This window comes from Scyliorhinus torazame, chromosome 7 (assembly GCF_047496885.1).
Source record: "Scyliorhinus torazame isolate Kashiwa2021f chromosome 7, sScyTor2.1, whole genome shotgun sequence".
NCBI classification, from domain to species: domain Eukaryota; kingdom Metazoa; phylum Chordata; class Chondrichthyes; order Carcharhiniformes; family Scyliorhinidae; genus Scyliorhinus; species Scyliorhinus torazame.
Window position 1 is genome coordinate 162552580 of NC_092713.1, and position 22539 is coordinate 162575118.

Sequence of the window (22539 nt, forward strand, 5' to 3'; positions counted from 1 at the left end):
AGGATGTGCAGACTCCACACAGACAGTGACCCAAGCCAAAATCGAACCTGGGACCCTGGAGCAGTGAAGCAATTGTGCTATCCACAATGCTACCGTGCTGCCCCTCATTGTTGACATGTTGTATGATACTTTAACCAAGAAAATGTATAGCCATTCAAACTTGTATGGAAAAGAAAAAAAAAGGAACATTTTTTCTCAAAGTAAGGGGAATGTGACATTATACAAATGTACAACATGTGAAGAATTAATGTTATGTTAAGCCTAGCCACTAGAGGGAGCCAAAGGACAGTACCATAAATTGCACTGGCTCTTGGCCTCGGGGAGGGGATTAGATTTGGAGCTGATAAAGACAAGATTCAGTGTATTGTAGAGCTAGTTAAGATATAATAGTTATAGTTAGTAGATAGAGATAGTGTTGGTGAATGTACTTTAATTCTTACATGTATGTTTGCTAATTAGAATAAGTGCTGAACTCAAATTTAGTAGTGTTAATAAAATTAGTTTAGTTCTTCAAAAGAGCTTTGTGTATCTTTGTGATTACTACGCCTTCCATCCTGGAAACTCCTCACAAAGATCACCACACCCACTACACCAATCAGCTCTCTCCCTTGTAGCCTCTACTGTTGCTGCAGGGCAAGACCACAATCTGAAAATTAAAAGTTAGAAAGCAAAGAGAAAATGCAAAAAGCACCTCTTTCCACTCAGCACTGAATTCCCACTCTGCTCCAAATACCCGATACCCACGCTCACTCTGACTGTGTCTCACTCCGGATGTGCTCTCTTCCACTACTCGTGCTCAAAGCTCCCCCCATTACTCTCTAACACAAACACACGCTCTCTTAAATACACACACTCACCCATCTCTGTCACACACACACAAACTCACCTCTCTCAGACACACTCACCTGTCACTCACACGCATACCCACCTCTCTATCTCACATACCTCGCCTCTCTGTCTATCTCACACACACTCACCTCTCTCTCACACACTCGCCATACTCTCAATTCTTTTTTCCCCTCACAGACACACACTCACCTCCTTTCCTCTCGTACAAACAACTTACCTCTCTCTCACGCACACACACCTCACACACAAACTCACCCCTTTCTCTTGAACACACTCACCTCTCTATCACACACTCACCTCTCTCACAACAAACACCTCTCACTCTTACAACAAGCACAATCACACCTCTCACACACTCACCTCACACACACACACTTAACACTCTCTCATACACACTCAGCTCTCTCTATCATACCTACTCACCTCTCGCACACACACTCAGATCTCTGTCATGCACACATACCTCACACACACAAACTCACCTCTCCATCTCACACACAAACTCACCTCACTCAACCATAACACTCTCTCACACACATTTACCTCTGACACACATTCACTTCTCTATCACACACATACCTCTGTCGCTCTCTCACCCCTTCCTATTTTCACATACACTCACCTCTCTCTCACACACATACTTATCTCTCTCACACCAACACCCATCTACCTCACGTACAAACACACTCACCTCTCTCACTGATAGACACTCATCTCCATCTGTCTCACCCACAAACACACTCATCTCTTTCTCTCACACACACTTAGCTCTCTCTACAAACACTCACCTATCTCTCAGATACACGCTTAGCTCTCCCTCACACACAGTCACCTCTCACACAGTCACCTCTCTTTCACACACACACTCACTTCTCTCTTGCGCACTCAACATTCTCACATACGCACCACCTCTCTTTTTGTCACATGCACACACCTCTCATAAACACAACCACCTCTCTCACGCACACTCACCTCTCTCCTGCAATTAACACATTCATTTCTCACACACACATTCCTCTATCCCACACATGCAGTCTCCTCTCTCTTATAACAAACACACTCACCTCTCTCTCACACACTCCTCTGTCTCATACATATTCACATCTCTCGCTCACCCTCACCTCATTCTCATGCTGTGATGAATGCACACATTTCAGATATATTGTATTCTATGTATTTGGGCAGTGAGGGTTAAATGCTTGGGTTAGTGTTATCTGACTATTGCAGTCATTTATTTTAAAGTTCTGGTTTAAAATGAAAAGTGGGAATCAATATTTTTTGACCATAATCAATGTGTTTACTAGATTTATGGAGGCCTTTCCATTGAGAGGGTTGTAGAGGAGTGAACTTTTAAAAAATACCAGATATGAACTACTAAAAGAAATCTAATCAAATCATAGATCTATTTTTATGCTGAAGTTCTTCAGGGAAGTTATGGATAGCTCAGCAGAAAAGCAATTTATATCAACTTCGTATCATCCAGAATCACAGGGAGTGTTAGAAAGATGACATCAAACTTTAAAGACCATGTTGAGGGCCTAGACTCAGGATTATCCAGAGGATTGAGATAAAGGAATTCCATTTGTACTATTTGCAATTAGGGATGCACCTAATGAATCAACTAAATTCATTCCATTTGAATTGATTTTTGGTCATAACGTAAGAGGAATACTTAAATTAATTATGGAGAAATTGGTGAGTCAGAGTTCTGAGACTACGTTGTTGGACTATATGTCAAAATTTAGGCAGAGATTAGCAATAGGGCTAGTGAGTTGGCTGGAAAGTATTTAACATTGTCACAGCATGTGATTAAAAACGCGGTGGATAAGAAATCCTAAAATTTGTAGTTTTGTTAGTGGGGAGAAAGTATTAGTATTGTTACCAATGGTAGGTGAGCCATTAAAAACAACATTTTGTGGGTCTTATCAAATTGAAAGGAAATTGAGTGAGGTGAATTATTTGATAACAACACCACACCGAAGAAACCTAAGAGTCTGTCAGGTTAATACGCTCAAAAGGTATTTTGATAGAAAAGGAAAGAAGGAGGACGTCGTAGTCATTATAATTAAGAGAGAAGAGATCACTCTTGATGATTATGAATTTGACATTCCTCAAATTAAATTGAACAATGAAGAAGTGATAAGAAATTGGGATAAATTACTGTGACAAATGCAGGATTTTAGATTTGTTGTATTATAAACATTTGGAAATGTAAGCGTTAAAAGTACTTAAATAGGGTTAGAGTGTGTTTGACTGTAGTAGTCATGTTTTTAAAATAATCTTGGTTTGCAAGACCAGAAAGCTTTTAGGAGCCAGAGGTGAAATTGACCATCATAAAGGCCTGGCCAAATGCATTGTTGTTTGACTAGGGGGTAGTCCCTGGGGAGTTATTGTGTTTTCAGCCTGGAGAGTTAATTTGTTTTCTGCTTGGGGAGATGATGTAATTGGTGGGTGGAGCTAAGGTATTCAGACATTTGGGGAAAGCTTTTGAGTTGAGTTCCGATCTGGCTAACACTGAGTCCACATGTAAGGTATTTTGCTCTCACAATAGAATTGTTAAAATGATTAATAGTATTTAACGCTGTGTAGACTTGTCTGAGGACAAGGGGAAGCTGAAACAAACCAGTTGAAACCACTTTTTAAAGACATCCAGCAAGAGTCTGCAGGGGTTTAAACAAGAACCAGATCTGTTTTGGAAAGCAAGTATTACTCTGTACATTAGGATGTAGGATGGATTGAGAGCTGTATGTTTTTTTCTTGCTGTCTAATTGGGAATAGAGATAGTAATTAAGGGTATTGTATTTACTCTATTTAGTAGTATTGTTTAAGGGGTAATTGTAAATTATTTTGGGTGTGATGTTAAAGAATTTAATATTATGGTAATAATAAAGTTTTCTTTTAAAATCCCTAATCGGTCTGATCTGGGATCGTAATACTTTCAGCATTATTCCAATAGAAAATCAGAGTGCAGAAAGAATTATTACAGTCACATAGAGCTACCTGTGGGAACAAATTAGGAATTACAAACGTAATTATGCATGAACTAGATGTAGGAAATGTTACTCCAATTAAGCAACACCCATTTAGCTCAATCCACTAAAGTTGGCAATTACAAATGCAGGTTGAAAGGATACTTAAGAATGATATCATTGCAGTGAATTGCAGTGATTGGAGCTCACCTACTGTGATGGTACCAAAACCAGTTGGAACGCAACGATTGACTGTCAAAAGTCAAAGCAGTTACAACATCAGATCACATCCTATTCCTCGTGTGGAAGACTGTTGAAAAGGCGGGACAAGCAACATTTTTTTTAACCAATCTTGACTATTATTTTTATGAGGCAGGGTGAAGGAAGGGAAGGGTTTTTTTTAACGCCAAATGGTCTGTATAAGTTTAAAGTTATGCTATGCTATTCAGACTTAAGCATGCGCCAGCAACATTCCAAAAATGAACCAACAAGGTAATTTCATCATAGAGGAATCATAGAATTTACAGTGCAGAAGGAGGCTATTCAGCCCATCGAGTCTGCACTGGCCCTTTGAAAGAGCACCCTATCAACACCCCAGCTGGGGGTTCGCTATGAAGAGGCCGGGAACCGTTGAGTGTGCCTGGATGAAGGTGTCATGCCCGGGTATTGGGCGCAGACGTGCATGTTGTGAATCTTATGGTCACAAACCAGCTGCACATTCATCAATGGAACCCCTTTTGGTTTGTGTAGTGCGGCCTGTCATCTGCAGGTGCTCGTAGGGGGACATGCATCCTGTCGATCACCCCCTGGACCCGGGGCATTTCGACAATGATGGCACACTCAGCTCTCTCTCTCTCACACACTTCGGGCAGTCCTCCAGCCACGTTGCACCGGATAAGCATCTCGCTGCAACGCAACATGGCCAGTGAAAACCGGGTGACCTTTCTGCCAGGATCTACCTGGCTCGCAACGCCTCGTGAGATTGAATGCAATCATTGGAGACGTTGCAAGGTGAATCCCGCCCACCGTGGGCAGGATCACTTTTTAGCAAATCTGCATATTAGAGCGAGGCAGTAAGGGACTGGGCAGGGCCTGTGGGACTGGGACTGGGCAGGACTTGTGGGACTGGGCAGGGTCTGTGGGACTGGGCAGGGCCTATGGGACAGGGCAGGGTCTGTGGGACTGGGACATAGCAGGGCCTGTGGGACCGGGACTGGGCAGGGCCTGTTGGATTGGCAGGGCCTATGGGACTGAGCAGGGTCTGTGGGACTGGGACAGGGTAGGGCCAATGGGACAAGGCAGGGCCTGTGGGACTGGCAGGGCCTGTGAGACTGGGACAGGGCAGGGCCTGTGGGACTGGCCAGGGCCTGTGGGACCGGGACTGGGCATGGCCTGTGGGACTGGGCAGGGTATGTGGGACTGGAAAAGGGCAGGGCCTGTGGGACTAAGCAGGGCCTGTGGTACTGAGCAGGACCAGTGGGGTTGGGATGGGCAGGGTCTGTGGGGATGGGCACGGTCTGTGGGGGTGCAACTAGGCAGGGCTTCTGGGACTGGGACTGAGCAGAACCTGTGGAACTGGGCAGGAGTCCTTGGGATGGGAGAATAGGATTGAAAATTTGGGTTCAGCGGCAAGACAATTCTTTATGAGATCTTGTCAGGGGTGTATGAATGAGTAACATCCCCATTCGCTCACTGTTAGTGGTGAGACTGTGATGGGGGGGGGGGGCACTCGGAGAACCAACCCTGGTGTGCTGTGATCACAGATCTTACACCTGCACGCCCTATTTGAAACCCAACCTCTGTTGGCCCACTGTTCCTCACATTAGGACCACTCAAACGTGATACCGAGATGGAAGCCTAAACATAGGCGATGGTTGGATTACGGCTTCATTACTGTTGCGAGTACCTTTCCCTCGTGTTCACTTTCTGTCCTGTTCCCTGTACCATGAGAATGTAGTTAGCAGCTGGGAGGTACGGGGGGGATGTTTTTCTGTTGAAATACTAATTTTAGTGCTGTGTTTAATTTCAGCGCAGTAATGTGACCGGATTTATAAAATGGTTGGAAGAATATCGTCTCCCACATTTCCTGCAGACGGATCTGTACCTCCACTTTGTCCTGTGCGAGTTACTGCTGGATGCAGAAATACCCGAGATACCAGGTGTGTGCAGCCTAAAACATAAATCTGCTTCAGTCAAAATGATTCTGCTGATTGTAGATTTCCAACAGTCTAGGCCATCAGGCCAGTGCAGCACTGCAGGAGTCCCCCACTCTCAGACATGCCATGTCAGCTATGCCGATGACAACAAGCTCTCCACCTTTGACCCTTCCACTACCTCTGTGTTATCTGACTGTTTGCCGGACATGAGGTCCAGGATGACCAGAGTGCCTTCCTGTTTAAGACTGGGAAGACAGAAGCCGGTGCCTCTCGTCCTCAATACAAACTTTATTCCCCAGCCACTGACTCCGTCCCTCGCCCTGGCCACTCTTGGGTTGAACCAGACCATTTATAACCTTGAAGTCATCTGATTTGTCCCTGACCCCATTATCTTTTCTGCCTCTATCACCTGAACTGTCCCCTTCCATCTTGGTAACTAACATTTTGTGCCTGGGTGACTCTTTGTCATCCACACTCCAAATGTTAGCTCCCTTCTCTCTCCACAGATGCTGTCAGACCTGCTGAGATTGTCCAGAATTTTTTGTTTTAGTTTCAGATTCCAGCATCCGCAGTAATTTGCTTTTCTATAATTGCAAATGATTGTTTCTGTTGCACGTAATAGCATGAGCACTATTCAAACAGAGAATTGCATTCTGATCCCCCCATTAGTCTTTGACTATATGCCAGGTCATTTAAGGGTATGTAGTCAAATTTGGTTCATTGGGGGTGAAAGGTCTGCTTACAGGAGGAAGCAATAATACCGAAATATCGAGTGTGAAATCTGAAAGTGACATTCATGGTTATAAAAAGGATATTTGTGTTTTAAAGAAGGACATTAGAGACGGTTGTCCATGTTGACTGGTGACACTTAGACATGTTTTTGATTTGCGAATGAATGTAGCAGTAGTGTCAGAGTCCCTCCTGTCTATTTCCTTTGTTTCCACTTCTTTTCTTTGATTGTTTTGGTCCTGGAAGTTCATGCTTCCCTATCAGAGGGAATGTCTAAGGATTACGACAAGGTAAAAAAAGACTATTCTGGGTGCATATAAATTAATTCTGGAGGTATATAGACAAAACATAGAACATACAGTGCTGAAGGAGGCCATACGGCCCATCGAGCCTGCACAGACCCATTTAAGCCCTCACTTCCACCCTATAACCCAATAACCTCTCCTAACCTTTTTTGGACACTAAGGGCAATTTATCGTGGCCAATCCGCCTAACCTGCACATCTTTGACTGTGGGAGGAAACCGGAGCAAACCCACGCACACACGGGGAGGATGTGCAGATTCTGCATAGACAGTGACCCAAGCCGGGAATCGAACCCGGGACCCTGGGCGCTGTGAAGCAACAGTGCTACCCACTGAGCTACCATGCCGCCCAGAGCATAGAACCAGACCTTTCAGGAGTTAAATTAGGAAACACTTCGATACGCAAAGGTTGGTAGAAGTTTGAAACTCCCCGAACCAGCAGTTTATACCAATTGTTGAGTTTAAACCGGAGATTAATAGATTTTTGTTCACTGAAAATATTAAGAGATATAGGGACAAGTCAGGTATATGCAGTTCCGTTTGTGATTAGCCATGATCTCAAGGAATTGCTAAGAGACATCGGGCTCGACTAGTCCAAACCTGGTTCAATGACCGTGTTAAATCCCCCCCCCCCCCCCTCCCCCCCCATAATCAGCTGGTGAGCGTCCGGGATCTTTCCCAGCACTCGCCTCATAAACTCTACATCATCCCAGTTTGGGGCATAAACATTAACCAAAACCACCGACATCCCTCCAGCTTCCCGCTCACCATCACGGATCTTGCCCCGTGTCTGCCACAATGTCCCCCACCTCAAACGCCACCCATTTGTTAACCACTACCCCTCTCGTCTTCATGTCCAACCCTGAATGAAATACCCTACCCACCCTTTCCTTAACCTTATCTGGCCCCCGATCTTCAGATGTGTTTACTGTAAAAAAGCCACATCCGCCTTCAAGCTCCTCAGGTGCTCGAAAACACACGACCGTTTCACCGGCCCATTCCGCCCTTTCACATTCCATGTGACCAACCTGGTCGGGGGCACCTGCCACCCCCTCCCCTATCGATCAACCTTCTCCTTTTTTTGGACCAGCCCCCGGCCTGTGTTACAAGACACCCCTGGCCCACCCTCAGATGTCCACCGTCATCGCTCCTTTACTTGCTTAGCCACAACAGCCACACCTTTGTGAACAAACCCCCCACTCCCTGAAACAAAACAACAACCCCATTCCCCTCCTCTGGCCATCCCCCACTGCACTCCCATTAACTAGCCCGGCAGCCCCTGCCCACGGTGCTTAAGCCTCTTACCCCCCACTGATTCCCTTCCTCCCCGCTCGCACATTTCCATAAAACAAACAGCAGTGAGACAAGAAAAAGGGCGCACTCACCTCCGACGTTCCCCAAGCATTCCACTACAAGCCCAACAAAACATCACAAAGGCGAAAAATTCTCCAACAACCAACAAACAAAAATTCAGAAAAAACAAACATCTTCTCACACCTCCTCCAACGTTGAATGTCCCCCTTCTCCTGCCAGTCTATTGTCTCTCATACATTCTATCGCCTCCTCTGGTGTCCCGAAATAGTATATTTTCCTTATCTAGGACCCGGTGAAGACACACCACCATTGCCCTTAAGGCTCATTTGCCTGGGGCTTTCTCATCAGCACCCTATGCGCTCGGTCGACCTCCAGGGGCCAGTCAAAGGCCCCCTCTCCCATCAACGTCTCCAGCACCTTGGCCACATAGGTGTCGGCATCCGCTCCCTCGATGCCTTCAGCCGTCCCCATGATTCATAGATTCTATCTCTGGGAGCGTTTCTCCAGGTTCTCCACCTTCTCCTTTAACCACTGCTGAGTCTCCCGCATCATTCCAATCTGGGCCGCCAACAAGGCAGGTTGCTCCTCGTGCTCCCCCATCACCTCCTCCACTTTCCGAAGAGCCTGGTCCTGAGACTCCTGCCTCTGTTGCACGCCGCCAATTCCCGCTTTCAATGTTTCCACCGCCTTGGCTCGGTCCTCCTGGGCCTCCCTCCTCTGCCGACTGAACTTCTCGTTCAAGAAGTCCACTAGTTGCACCGTTGACCACTGGGCAGGCAGGGCAGATCCTTTACCCTCTGCCATCTGGGGCTGGTTTAGCACACTGGACTAAATAGCTGGCTTTTAAAGCAGACCAAGGCAGGCCAGCAGCACGGTTCAATTCCCGTACCAGCCTCCCCGAACAGGCGCCGGAATGTGGCGACTAGGGGCTTTTCACAGTAACTTCATTTGAAGCCTATTTGTGACAATAAGCGATTTTCATTTTCATCTTGACCTGTGACACACGAAGATTTTCCTGTTCCAACTTTTCGCCCCATTTCTGGTCCATGGACCCACCACCAGCCCCCTCAGTGGAGTTTAACTTTCTTCAGTCATTATTATGCCTCTTTTCACCGAAGCATCCACCCAACAAGTGGGGAAAAGGTCCGATAAAGCCGCCTCGAGCGGGAGCTGCCAAATGCCACTTACTTCATGGCCGCCACCTGAAGTCACTCCTGGGACAAGCTTATGTTGAATTTGAAATATTAAGCAGAACAATGGCTCTGTTTTATCACCTTTGCTCTTGAGTCGCCAGGTATCTTTCTGATACCGCCACGTGGTTCAAGTCCGAGTAATGATCAATAATCCAATACACCGCTTAGTAAGATTTAAATCAAAGCACATTTATTATACACAGTAATCACTACTCATGCACAAATTCTACGTCTAAGCTACTTCTACAACTAACAGGCCAATACTAAACTTGGAATTGGCCCACCAGGTCAGGGAAACAAATGGCCTTTCGTTAGGGTTCTGAGCCTGCGGGATTCGAAGTTGGTACAGATTGGTAGCTCGGAGCGCCTATCTCGTAGCGAGCGTTGAAGTAAGACTTACAGTTTTTGAGCGGCTGTTGAAGAGTTAAGTGAGCTGGAAGAGAGCTGGAAGAGAGGTGAAGAGAGCGACTTGAACTTGGGGCTCAATTCTTATAGTTCCCAGAGGCTTCCCGCCTTTCGGGGCGGACCCTGTACCTGGTCCCAAGTGATTGGACTTTGTCCCAATCACTTGGTTCGATTTTCTCCAATGCTGGAGCGGTTCCCTGATCGATGGGCGGTCTTGAGGTGGTCGTTCACCTCCTTTTGTGTAGGCTTCTGCTGGCGCTAAAGAGTCTGGTTTTGCGTTATGTGTCTAAATGTTGCTCATCGTTCCCGGGGATTGCTCATTAGTATGCAGATGGCTGGTGTTTTGTTATGCTGATGGTTGCTGGTATCGATCTTGTCTGGCCTTTCCAGAGGTAAATACACAGTCAACCTGCAGCTGCTCGTTTTTGTCCTGTTGGCTGACTTTCCCATCAGCCTTTGCCGTTCGCCATTTTAAATTGGGAGTTAGCCATTTTAAGTGGCTACAGTGGGTACAAGCATTGGGTGTTGAAACTACCTATGAGGTTCTGAGAAATCATTATCTTGAAAGAATTTAAGAATTCACTTCCTTCTGTGATAAGAACCCATGTTGAAGACCAAAGGTTCTAACCGCAGAAAAGCTGCTATAACATAAACATAGAACATAGAACATACAGTGCAGGAGGAGGCCATTCGGCCCATCGAGTCTGCACCAACCCACTTAAGCCCTCACTTCCACCCTATCCCCGTAACCCAATAACCCCTCCTAACCTTTTTTGGTCACTAAAGGCAATTTAGCACGGCCAATCCACCTAACCTGCACGTCTTTGGACTGTGGGAGGAAACCGGAGCACCCGGAGGAAACCCACGCAGAGTTCCCTAGATAGGGAACCTACACCTGAGACCTCCTGAATAGGAAGACCCCCCACTCAGAGACCCATAATTAAAGGAGTCCCTCAGAGACCCCCTAACTAAAGGAATCCCCACAGACCTCCCAGAAAGGAGTCCTTTGTCTGGGGAAGCTAGAGAGCAGTCCAGCCTGGGGCAGTGAAGAAATGTATTCTTGTAGTGCACACCTGGGCAAACACCTGCTGGCTCACACAGTGGAAGCACTGTGTCCATTCCTGCTAGAAAATCAGCTGTGACCTGTGTTTAAACCCCTCAGATCCTTTAGCTGCAAGCAATTCATTCATTTCTCCTAGTGGGCTGTGATTGACAGCTTCCACAAACACAGGTGTCAGCCTTGCTTCATTCATCTTACTTCATGGATGAGTAACTCTGAAATGCTGCAACCACAATGTTTGCAAACATCAACCATTTCAAAGAGAGTTAAGTGCTGTCAATTTCCAGCTCAGCTCAGGGGAGGAGGAGGGACATGCAGGTTCAGGGTCTGCAGCGTTAACCTGGGCCACCTTGTAGCCCGTTGGACCTGGTTGGGGTATGTACCATGTCCTTGACCCCTTGCAGACAATGGATATTGGAATTCAATCAGCAATGATGGCCTTCCTCCTAGTCGCCGCAGCCCTGCGGGTGCACGAGCTAGAGCTACTCGAGGAGGAGGATGCTACAGTGGCAGAGCCTGCCCCAGATGAACAGGTGGCAGCCAGTGAAGATGGAGAGCCGGCTGCCCAAAAGGCCGAGGAAGAGATGCAAAGGAGGAGCCGCATGAGGCCTCGTGTGTACCGGCACCGCCTGTCATTCGAGGACCTGCCAGAACGGGCATGCCGTCGAAGAATCCGGCTGAGCAGGGGGACCGTGCGGCATATCTGCCAGATCATGGCGCATCAGGCACCGCTCCCAATGGCCGTCAACGTGATGGTCGCCCTGGACTTGTATGCCACGGAGTCCTTCCAGGCCCCGAGTGAGAACCTGTCCGGGATCTCACAGAGCTCGGTGCACAGGTGCATCCGCGCCATCATGGAGGCCCTATATGCCCGGTCAACACAATACATCCATTTCAATGTGGACTGAGCCCACCAGGATGCCCGGCAGCGGGGTTCGCCACCATTGCCGAGATGCCCGGGTCCAGGGGGGTGATCAATGGAATGTATGTCGTCCTATGAGTACCTGAAGATACCAATAGGGGTTCCATTCGATGAGCGTGCAGCTGGTGTGTTACCATAAGCCCAATATCTGGGCAGTGTGCACAACGGCTTCAACCTGGTACACTTGACGGTTCCTGGTCTCTTCGACACTTGACGGTTCCTGGCTCCTGGGCGACGGGTTGTCTGCTGCTGTTGTGGCTGATGATGCCTATCCCGTGGCCACAGACCGACGCTAAAACCCGCTACAATCCTATTAGGGCGTGATCGCGCAGTCCTTCGGCATACTGAAGATGCGGTTCAGGTGCCTGGACCGCTCTGGAGGGGTCCTCCAGTATAACGCTGGGAGGGCTGCATCCTCCACACAATCTCACAGCAGAGGGGTGATGTGCTGGAAGAGGAGGATGAACACCAGTCCTCATCCAACAAGGAGGATGCAGGATAGGGTGAGGATGGGCAGGACATGGGGCCCGGCCATACCCGGGAGTTTGCACAACGTGTGCCCTGGGCCAATGCGGATGGGATGCACTAATCGCCTCCAGGTTCACTGCCTGGTGGGGGGAGGGGGGATTGTCCAGGGATACAGACACCGCATCCGACCTCCACCAGTCCCTCCTGCAGCCCCCACTGTTATACCTACATGCCTCACTATGAGGTGGGGCCCCTGAGTTGGCAGTAACAGCAGGTCTGGCCCATGGGATGGAGAATGATGACAGCCCCCCCCCCCCCCCACACACACGCGTGACCCCCCCCCCCCCCCTGCGGCCGGCTTTGACCACCCCATCCCTTACACCCATTTGACAGTGCACCGAGGCAGGTTGTAACATTGTGCTCAGGTGTTTAATGTGAAAACATATATACAGGTTTGTGTCCTCGCCCCTAACGTTATACTGTGCCTGTCCCCTTGCTAACTGATCTGGTGTCTACTTTTCTGGCCTTACCCTAACCCTAACGCTACATCTAGGTGGAACCCAGGCAGTACATCAGGAGTGGAAGCGGCCTGCTGTGATTCCGTCGTGCAATCTGGGTCCCTTTTGGTGGGCGTCTCCTGGGCGACCAGGTCTGGATGCGAGGACCTGCGTGGTGCCCACTGTTTTGCCCACTGGCAGCTGCCCACAAGATGCGCCAGGAACAGGAAGAGATTGTAGTCCGAGGCGCTGTGGTGTTTCAGCACCTCCCATGCGTAGTCACCGGCACGGGCCCCATCACCTCCTCCACCCTTGGGCCGATGGCACCCAGGCGACTCCATGGGACGGGGGTGCGAGCAGAGGCTTGCCCTGAGGCTCCCCCGACACCTGGCGCTGTTGGTCCTGTAGATCCTCTCTCGTCTCAACTAGGGTCTGCATGCCATGGAGTACGGGAGTGGACTACCTTAATCTGGGACTGCACCACAGCATGCTGTGACTGTGCCATATCAGCCAGTGACTGTACCATCTCCCTCTGGGACTGAGCCACCTCCCTCTGTGCCTGTGCCACATCGGCCAGTGCCTGGGCAATGCCATTGACGCCCTCAGCCACATCCCGCTGTGACAGGGCCATGCTCTGCAACGTCGCCGTGATGTCCAAGTGATAGGGCAGTCCTGTCCTGGGTCTCGGCCACCGCCTGCTCAGATTGCCCGAAGCCTTGGACATGTTTTGGTACTGGGTAATGAACCGGGCCAAGTGTTAGATTTGTTTGTGGGAGAGCACTTTGGAGATAGTGACCACAAATCGGTGTCTTTCACTATTGCAATGGAGAGGGATAGGGCCATATGGCAGGGCAAGGTTTATAATTGGGGGAGGGGTAATTATGATGCGATTAGGCAAGAATTAGGGAGCATAAGATGGAAATAGAAACTGTCAGGGAAGGGCACAAATGAAAAGTGGAGCTTGTTCAAGGAACAAACACTGCGTGTCCTTGATAGGCATGTCCCTGTCAGGCAGGGAGGAAATGGCTGTGTGAGGGAACCATGGTTCACGAAAGAGGTTGACTGTCTTGTCAAGAGGAAAAAGGAAGAGAATGTAAGGATGAGAAAACAAGGTTCAGTAGGGTTGCTTGAGGGTTACAAGGTAGCAAGGAATGAGCGGAAAAATGGCTTAGGAGAGCTAAGAGGGGGCATGAGAAGTCCTTGGTGGGTCAGATCAAGGAAAACCACAAGGCCTTTTACTCTTATGTGAGAAATAAAAGAATGACCAGGGTAGGGCCGGTCAAGGACAGTAGTGGGAACTTGTGCATGGAGTCAGAAGAAATAGGAGAGGTGTTAAATGAATACTTTTCTTCAGTGTTCACAAGGGAGAGGGGCCATGTTATTGAGGATGAGAGTGTGATTAAGGCGGGTAGGCTGGAGGAAGTAGATGTTCTGAGGAAGGATGTATTAACAATTTTGAAAAACCTGAAGGTCGGCAAGTCCCCTGGGCCAGATGGGATATACCCAAGGATTCTTTGGGAGGCAAGGGATGAGATTGCAGAGCCTGTGGCTTTGATCTTTGAGTCCTCGCTGTCCACGGGGATAGTGCCAGAGGACTGGAGAGAGGCGAATGTTGTTCCTCTGTTCAAGAAAGGGAATAGGAATGACCCTGGTAATGATAGGCCAGTTAGTCTTACTTCGGTGGTCAGGAAGATAATGGAAAAGGTCCTGAAGGATAGGATTTATGACCATTTGGAAAGATGCAGCTTAATCCGGGATAGTCAACATGGATTCGTGAAGGGTAGGTCTTGCCTCACAAATTTGATTGAATTCTTTGAGGAGGTAACTAAGTGTGTAGATGAAGGTAGAGCAGTTGATGTTGTATACATGGATTTTCGTAAGGCGTTTGATAAGGTTCCCCATGGTCGTCTCATGAAGAAAGTAAGGAGGTGCGGGATAGAGGGAAATTTGGCCAATTGGACAAGTAACTGGCTATCACATAGAAGACAGAGGGTGGTGGTGGATGGAAAATTTTCAGACTGGCGACCAGTTACCAGCAGTGTACCACAGGGATCAGTGCTGGGTCCTCTGCTATTTGTGATTTTTATCAATGACTTGGAGGAGGGGGCTGAAGGGTGGTCACGTACATTTGCTGATGACACCAAGATTGGTGGAGTAGTGGATGAGGTGGAGGGCTGTTGTAGGCTGCAAAGAGACATTGATAGGATGCAGAGCTGGGCCAAAAAATGGCAGATGGAGTTTAACCCTGATAAGTGCGAGGTGATTCATTTTGGTCGGACAAATTTGAATGCGGATTACAGGGTCAACGGCAGGGTTCTGAGGAATGTGGAGGAACAGAGAGATCTTGGGGTTCATGTCCACAGATCTCTGAAGGTTGCCACTCAAGTGGATAAAGCCATGAAGAAGGCTTATAGTGTGTTAGCGTTTAGTAACAGGGGGCTTGAGTTTAAGAGCCGCGGGGGTTATGCTGCAACTATACATGACCCTGGTGAGACCACATTTGGAGTACTGTGTGCAGTTCTGGTCACCTCATTATAGGAAGGATGTGGAAGCATTGGAAAGGGTGCAAAGGAGATTTACCAGGATGCTGCCTGGTTTGCAGGATAGGTCTTATGAGGAAAGGTTGAGGGAGCCAGGGCTTTTCTCTTTGGAGCGGAGGAGGATGAGAGGCGACTTAATAGAGGTTTATAAGATAATGAGGGGGTTAGATAGAGTGGACATTCAGAGACTATTTCCTCAGGTGGATGTAGCTGTTACAAGGGGGCCTAACTATAAGATTCAGGGTGGGAGATATAGGAGGGATGTCCGAGGTAGGTTCTTTACTCAGAGAGTGGTTAGGGTGTGGAATGGACTTCCTGCTGTGATAGTGGTTTCGGACACTTTAGGAACTTTCAAGCGGTTATTGGATAGGCACATGGAGCACACCAGAATGACAGGGAATGGGATAGCTTGATCTTGGTTTTGGACAATGCTCAGCACAACATCGAGGGCCGAACGGCCTGTTCTGTGCTGTACTGTTCTATGTTCTATATGTTGACCCATGGCTGAAATCATCGCCTCCAAGGCCTCCATCTAGGTCTCCACCCATGCTGGATGCTCGCCGACAACCCCTCATGTGGTCCTTGGCTCTGCGACTGCATCTCCACAATCGATGGGACTGTCCTTTCCCTTCTGGATGGCAGGTAGACCCTGGGGTCGGCTGACCCTCCGACTCTCCGCCCCCTCGGGAGTTCCTACCTCTATCTGCTGTACTGCAGCATGTGTGTGGTGTGTACCAGAGAGTGTCCCAAGAGCCTTTTCACTGAAGTGCCCAACCGAGGTGAGTGTCTCTGGGATGATGGAAGGTGTTGGAGACAGCTGTGATGGGATGTCAGTGTCATCCCCGGACTTGAGCTCCAGGGTGTCCCGGGATGCGGGTCGATGGCTCCCATCCGTGTCGATGTCGTCACCGTCGCTGGTCGTCACCAGGGGTTCTGGTTGTGGCTGGGTTGGGGGCGGGGACACCACAAGGCCCCGTACCATCACCAGCGGCTCCTGCAAGGCACAAGACATGACGCATGATTGCATCCCGGCCTAGGGGGGGAGGGGGTTGTGTGGGGAGCGGGTGTTGGGGTGGTAGTGGTGGGGAGGGAATGTGGGGTGGGGGTGGTGGTGGGGAGGGACTTACGTGCATGGGAAACCGCAACTCAGCAGGGTCTCCACACCCTCGCCCAATGTCGACCTCCGCCCCGACGACTGCCCTTTCCTCGGGCCCTCCGACCATGTCCAGTTCCCTCCATTCTGCCGATGTGAGGGGTCGCAGGTCTGTCGGTCCACCTCCAGTTTTCTCCTGCTCACGGCGGTTGTGCACGGCCTTCTCATGCGTAGGGAGGGAAACAGAAAATGTACAGTGTTCGACACTACGACACATGTAGCCTAGATGGTGGGCAGATGAAGGCGTCAGTGGCCAGGGCACCCAGCCATAGTGGCCGGTATGGGTGCTGGCATGTGGTGCAGGGTGGGGGTTCAGCCTCCCTCTGGGTGGACGGGGGGTGGGGAGGGGCTACGTGTGTGTGAGATGGGGGTTTGTGCCAGGGGTACAGTGTTGCCCTGGCTGCCCTGAAGAGGTTGTGCAGTTTCTTCCAGCACTGCTGGCCATTCTGGACGGTGTTGCCCACGGCACTGATAGCCTCTGACACCTGGCCCGGCGAACGGCAGCTGGCAGCCTCCTTCCCACCCGGGGTCGAGGGTCACCCGCTTCTCCTCCACTACATCCAGCAAGATATCCTGTTCCAGGTCGGTAAATCTCGGTGCCGCATGTCTTGCTGCCATCTTGTTGGCTGGGATGGTGTGTGTGGGGAGTGAAGTTTGTATCTGCAGCTGCAGCGTGTCAGCCTCCTGAGTGTCAATGCCAAACCCAGCGAATCCAATACCGTTTCTAATTGGAATTGATTGTGTTCCACATGGCGCCGGTGATAGCCTCTTAACAGTAGCTGAATCGGTCCAGGTGCGGCGCCAGATTTGCTGTCATGGAACTCCACCAATCCCGCTCCGGCGGCAACACTTAGTCTCAGGAACAGAGACCATGGCCGCAGTTCTTTATTCAGCCCCTAAAGAGCACCAAGTTGCTGGTTTTGATACCCATAAAAAATATTCAGCTTCTACCTACAGCCAAGCAGGCAGCAGAGAGAAACAGTTGTCGTCTGGAAGGGATAATTTCTGGAAGGTTCTCTCAGAAACATCACCCAGCAGGAACGAATCATTGACTGTTGTCAGGCAGAATACTTTCCCTGACCAACCCATTGGTTGCCAGTGAACCAATCAAACTGATTCCCTCCAAAACCAATTCCTCCCATCTACTTGGTGCCGAAGAGGCTGAGAATACAGTATTCTGCAATCGGTTAGGCTGTTTTAAACTTTGAGTCTTCTACTTAAAGGCACATGTCAATTATTGATTCATGGACCAAAACAATAAAATAAATTTTTTTAAATGGGAACAAAGGAAATAACCAGGAAGGACTTTTACAAAACAATATCATTTGCTCTATAAGACTCCAGGATAAGATTAATATTTTTTTTTTTTAGGATAAGATTCATGCTACTTTTGTTTTACAGAATCCCACATTAACGCAGTGGAGTCAACAGGCTCCGTGTCAATTCTGCAATTCTCTGAGGATAGTGAAAGCTCTGAAAGTCGAAGCAGTAAAAGGGATGTCAATGAGACTGAGGTGAACGAACAAGGATCACCCATGGGTGAGTACCAGAGAGCCAGGAGTTGAAAATTGCGTGCCTCACTGTTTAGAAATACCCAGCGATAACCTTTCCCCTGATTTCAAATGGGAGGCCTGGAGATTAATTACTAACGACCAAGTTAAGATTATCAATCAGATTTGCAATGTGGCTCACTTGTACTTGCTCGAAGCTGCATAGATTTATACACAAAGTCCTGTCCTCTGCAGGCAAAAGGAACATGTCCAGGAATTGTGACTTCATTTGAATTAAAAGCCCAGGGAATATTAGTTTCTTGGCGCTTTCTACATGGAAACCCTCTACCAATCAGAGTCGGTTGGTGGAATTGCGGATAGCGATGAGGACTGTCGGAGGATACAGCAGGATTTAGATTGTCTGGAGACTTGGGCGGAGAGATGGCAGATGGAGTTTAATCCGGACAAATGTGAGGTAATGCATTTTGGAAGGGCTAATGCAGGTAGGGAATATACAGTGAATGGTAGAACCCTCAAGAGTATTGAAAGTCAAAGAGATCTCGGGGTACAGGTCCACAGGTCATTGAAAGGGGCAACACAGGTGGAGAAGGTAGTCAAGAAGGCATACGGCATGCTTGCCTTCATTGGCCGGGGCATTGAGTATAAGAATTGGCAAGTCATGTTGCAGCTGTATAGAACCGTAGTTAGGCCACACTTGGAGTATAGTGTTCAATTCTGGTCGCCACACTACCAGAAGGATGTGGAGGCTTTAGAGAGGGTGCAGAAGAGATTTACCAGAATGTTGCCTGGTATGGAGGGCATAAGCTATGAGGAGCGATTGAATAAACTCGGTTTGTTCTCACTGGAACAAAGGAGGTTGAGGGGCGACCTGATAGAGGTATACAAAATTATGAGGGGCATAGACAGAGTGGATAGTCAGAGGCTTTTCCCCAGGGTAGAGGGGTCAATTACTAGGGGGCATAGGTTTAAGGTGAGAGGGGCAAGGTTTAGAGTAGATGTACGAGGCAAGTTTTTTACGCAGAGGGTAGTGGGTGCCTGGAACTCACTACCAGAGGAGGTAGTGGAAGCAGGGACGATAGGGACATTTAAGGGGCATCTTGACAAATATATGAATAGGATGGGAATAGAAGGATACGGACCCAGGAAGTGTAGAAGATTGTAGTTTAGTCGGGCAGTATGGTCGGCACGGGCTTGGAGGGCCGAAGGGCCTGTTCCTGTGCTGTACATTTCTTTGTTCTTTGTTCTTTGTTCTTTTGACTTGCCAACTAATCAGTAGCCTTTTTTCATACAGGCAGATTGTGCTTCCTTTGAAATTTGGTATTCTTGCATCTGTCCTGATGAGTTGAAGACGAAAACCTTCGACAGCATGTCACTTTTTTTCATATTGTCCATGGCACTGACTTCTGGGTATTCAGTCAAAGAAGCTTTCTACTGTGAACTTGTGTCATCCACTGCAACAATATTTTGTGGAAATATCTGAAATCCTTGATTTCATCAAAAACTCTTATGCTTCTCAAAGTGTACATTTAAAATACTACATATACTATAATAGCAACTGATTCCAATTTTCACATTTTAGCACATTTGTTTTCCTCTGACCAATGCGCTGGTGCCTCTGAGTCAGAATGTTTTGGTTTCACATCTCACCCCCGAGACTTGAGAACATCAATCTAGGCCGACGCTCCCAGTATGGTATGGAGGGAGTGCTGCACTTAGCGAGGTATGCCATCTTTCAGATAAGACATTAAACCACATCACCATCTCCGATCCCTTGGCCATTATTTTGAAGACAAACTTGGGAGTTCTCCCTAAAGTTGTGGCCAATATTTACGCCTCAGCTAATATCCCAAAGCAGATTTTCTGGGCCGTTGCCTTGTGTGGATCTTTCTGTGTGTGCAATTGGCAGGTCCCTTTACTACAACTACAGAAGGAATTCCATTGACCAGGCAGCAGGGTAGCATAGTGGTTAGCACTATGGCTTCACAGCATCAGGGCCCCAGGTTTGATTCCCGGCTTGGGTTGCTGTCTGTGCGGAGTCTGCACGTTCTCCCCCTGTCTGCGTGGGTTTCCTCCTGGTGCTCCGGTTTCCTCCCACAAGTCCCGAAAGATGTGCTATTAGGTAATTTGGACATTCTGAATTCTCCCTCTTTGTACCCGAACAGGTGCCGTAGTGTGGCGACTAGGGGCTTTTCACAGTAACTTCATTGCAGTGTTAATGTAAGCCTACTTGTGACAATGTGACAATAAAGATTATCAAGAAATTAAAAAACTAAATCACCTTAGGGATATCCTGTGGTTCCGAAAGGGGAGGAATTTATTTTACTGATTTGCAACCCCCCGCCCCCATCCCCCCAACCTGACGTACCTCATTTTGTTTTGGCCACTTCCCCCCTCAGGAAGGATATATATACCTTGGTATCGTCACTGCACAGGTTCCCATGAATAACATCGAAGCTCAAAGAGATATATTACAATGCGAGGTTGTTTTCTCTTGCATATTGAAAATTGAGACGGTGATCTAATTGTTTTTTGTTTAATGGGAGAATCAAGAATAAAGAAGATTGACCTCAGATTTGGAGCCAAGCAGTTCAGGAATGGAATCCATGCTACCTCTTCACATAAAAGAGTAAAGGAAATCTGGAACACCCTCACTCTCGCCATGGATTGTGAAGGGTCAACTAAAACTTCAAAAGTAGATTTCTATGGCTGCGGGTTATTGAGGGATATGGGATAAATGGAGTTAGAAGGATCCATAGAATCACTACAGTGCAGAAGGAGGCCATTCGACCCATCAGGTCTGCACCACCCTCTGAAAGAGCTCCCTACCTAGGCCCACTCCCCCGCCCTCTTCCTATAATCCCACCTAACCCGCACATCTTTGGACTGTGGGAGGAAACTGGAGCACCTGGAGGAAACCCACACAGACACGGGGGGAATGTGCAAACTTCACACGGACGGTCACCCGAGGCACTGTGAGGCGGCCGTGCCAACCACCAATGGCCTTCCTGATTGAAGGAACAGGCTCAAGGGGCTGAATGGTCTCCTACATACTGTAGTAATGTTCAGTAGGAATGGATTTATGTCCAGAGCAGAGTTTGTGACTGAGCAAACTTGTAACCTGATTAAAAACAGACTGAATGGCAGAGGTTAATTTTCCCTTTACCCTGGCATCCTTATTTTCTAAGGAACCCTGTAACATAACGTGGAAGGACCACAGGGAATTGTTTTCTTCTGTCCATGTGTCATGATGATTCTCAATGTTGCTAAATATTTGTAATGTGCTATTAGAGGGGTCTTTGGGGTAATGTGTCAAACAGGCAGCAGCTGAAGTGCAGAAAATCACATGGGAGGTGGCAGAGTATTTATAAACAGTGGCAAAACCTGCCACCATGTCACCTGGAGTGAACAGTTCGGGCGACCAGGTATGATTGTTTGAAATTTAAACTAGGCAGTTTGACTGATTGATCAAGGCATTTCCCTGAGGAATGAATCAGTGAATGGCTGTCACTCGTTTTGTTTAGCTGAAACTGGCTCAATGTGTATACATGTTCTTGCTGCATCCAATCAGCCCATACTTGCATAGCCCAAAACGCAGTGTCCAACATTAAATGTGATTCCACGATTAGGCAACACTTGTTAAGTAATCAGCAGTGTGCTAAAAATGATGCTGACAACCAATTCAATATCGTCAGTTGGGCTTGCAGTGTGGTGCAAAGCCTCTGGTTTACAGCTGGTAAACCAGCTTCTTTGTAGATTGGAAATTTATTATTCACAGCGTTTCCTGGAGAGGCCCCTTTGCTTTACACCAAACTTTGCTTTCAGTTCGTGGTTTATTTCCAGGCCTCTTCGTTTCCTGGAAAGAGAGTTGGTCTGTTCACATCAGCCTTTTCGGCGCAGAGAGAGGTGGTCAGTTCTTTCCTGCTTGCACAGCCTGTAATGCTTCTCCTCCAAGCTCCCTGCCAGTTCAGAAACACAGAATTATTAGAGAAAAAAACAGAGATGGGAGAAGGCAGCAGTCCTTCCTCAGAGCAGCCAGGAGTCAAATTGAAATCCAAACCCAACCCTTGAAGCTCTGAAACATTCCAGTGGGATCAGATCTAATCACCGCATATTACTGGACAGAACACATCCTTTTGGACCAATTCATTTACCACCAACCAAATCGATTAAACCAAGTCATCACCGATGCTAGCCAACCTCTGTCATTGGTGCCGCTCTGTATTCAATCGCCAATTTAAATCAGCACAGACTTCTGGATCCTTCTGTTTGAATTAAAGGCACAGCCTGCTTACAGGCTGCTTTGCCTTAAAGTCACAGGTCAAACATCCATGGATTGAAAATGTAACAGCAAAATAAAAGGGGAAAATAAGGGAATAAACAGTAACAAACAGGAAGGACCCTCATATACCTCCCCCCTAAAGAATGACACTTCAGAGCACGGGCATTTTATTATGAGGTATTCAAGACATA

At 48.1% G+C, this 22539-nt stretch overlaps 1 protein-coding gene across 1 annotated transcript in view; it reads left to right on the top strand.

Annotated features, from left to right (window-relative positions):
- LOC140427338 (regulator of G-protein signaling protein-like) overlaps positions 1-22539 on the top strand; it is a 194056-nt gene that overhangs the window by 82862 nt on the left and 88655 nt on the right. The window contains exons 4-5 of the mRNA XM_072512889.1: positions 5848-5977; positions 17960-18097. Coding sequence (XP_072368990.1) covers positions 5848-5977; positions 17960-18097 — 268 coding nt within the window. The remainder of the gene's footprint in view (positions 1-5847; positions 5978-17959; positions 18098-22539) is intronic.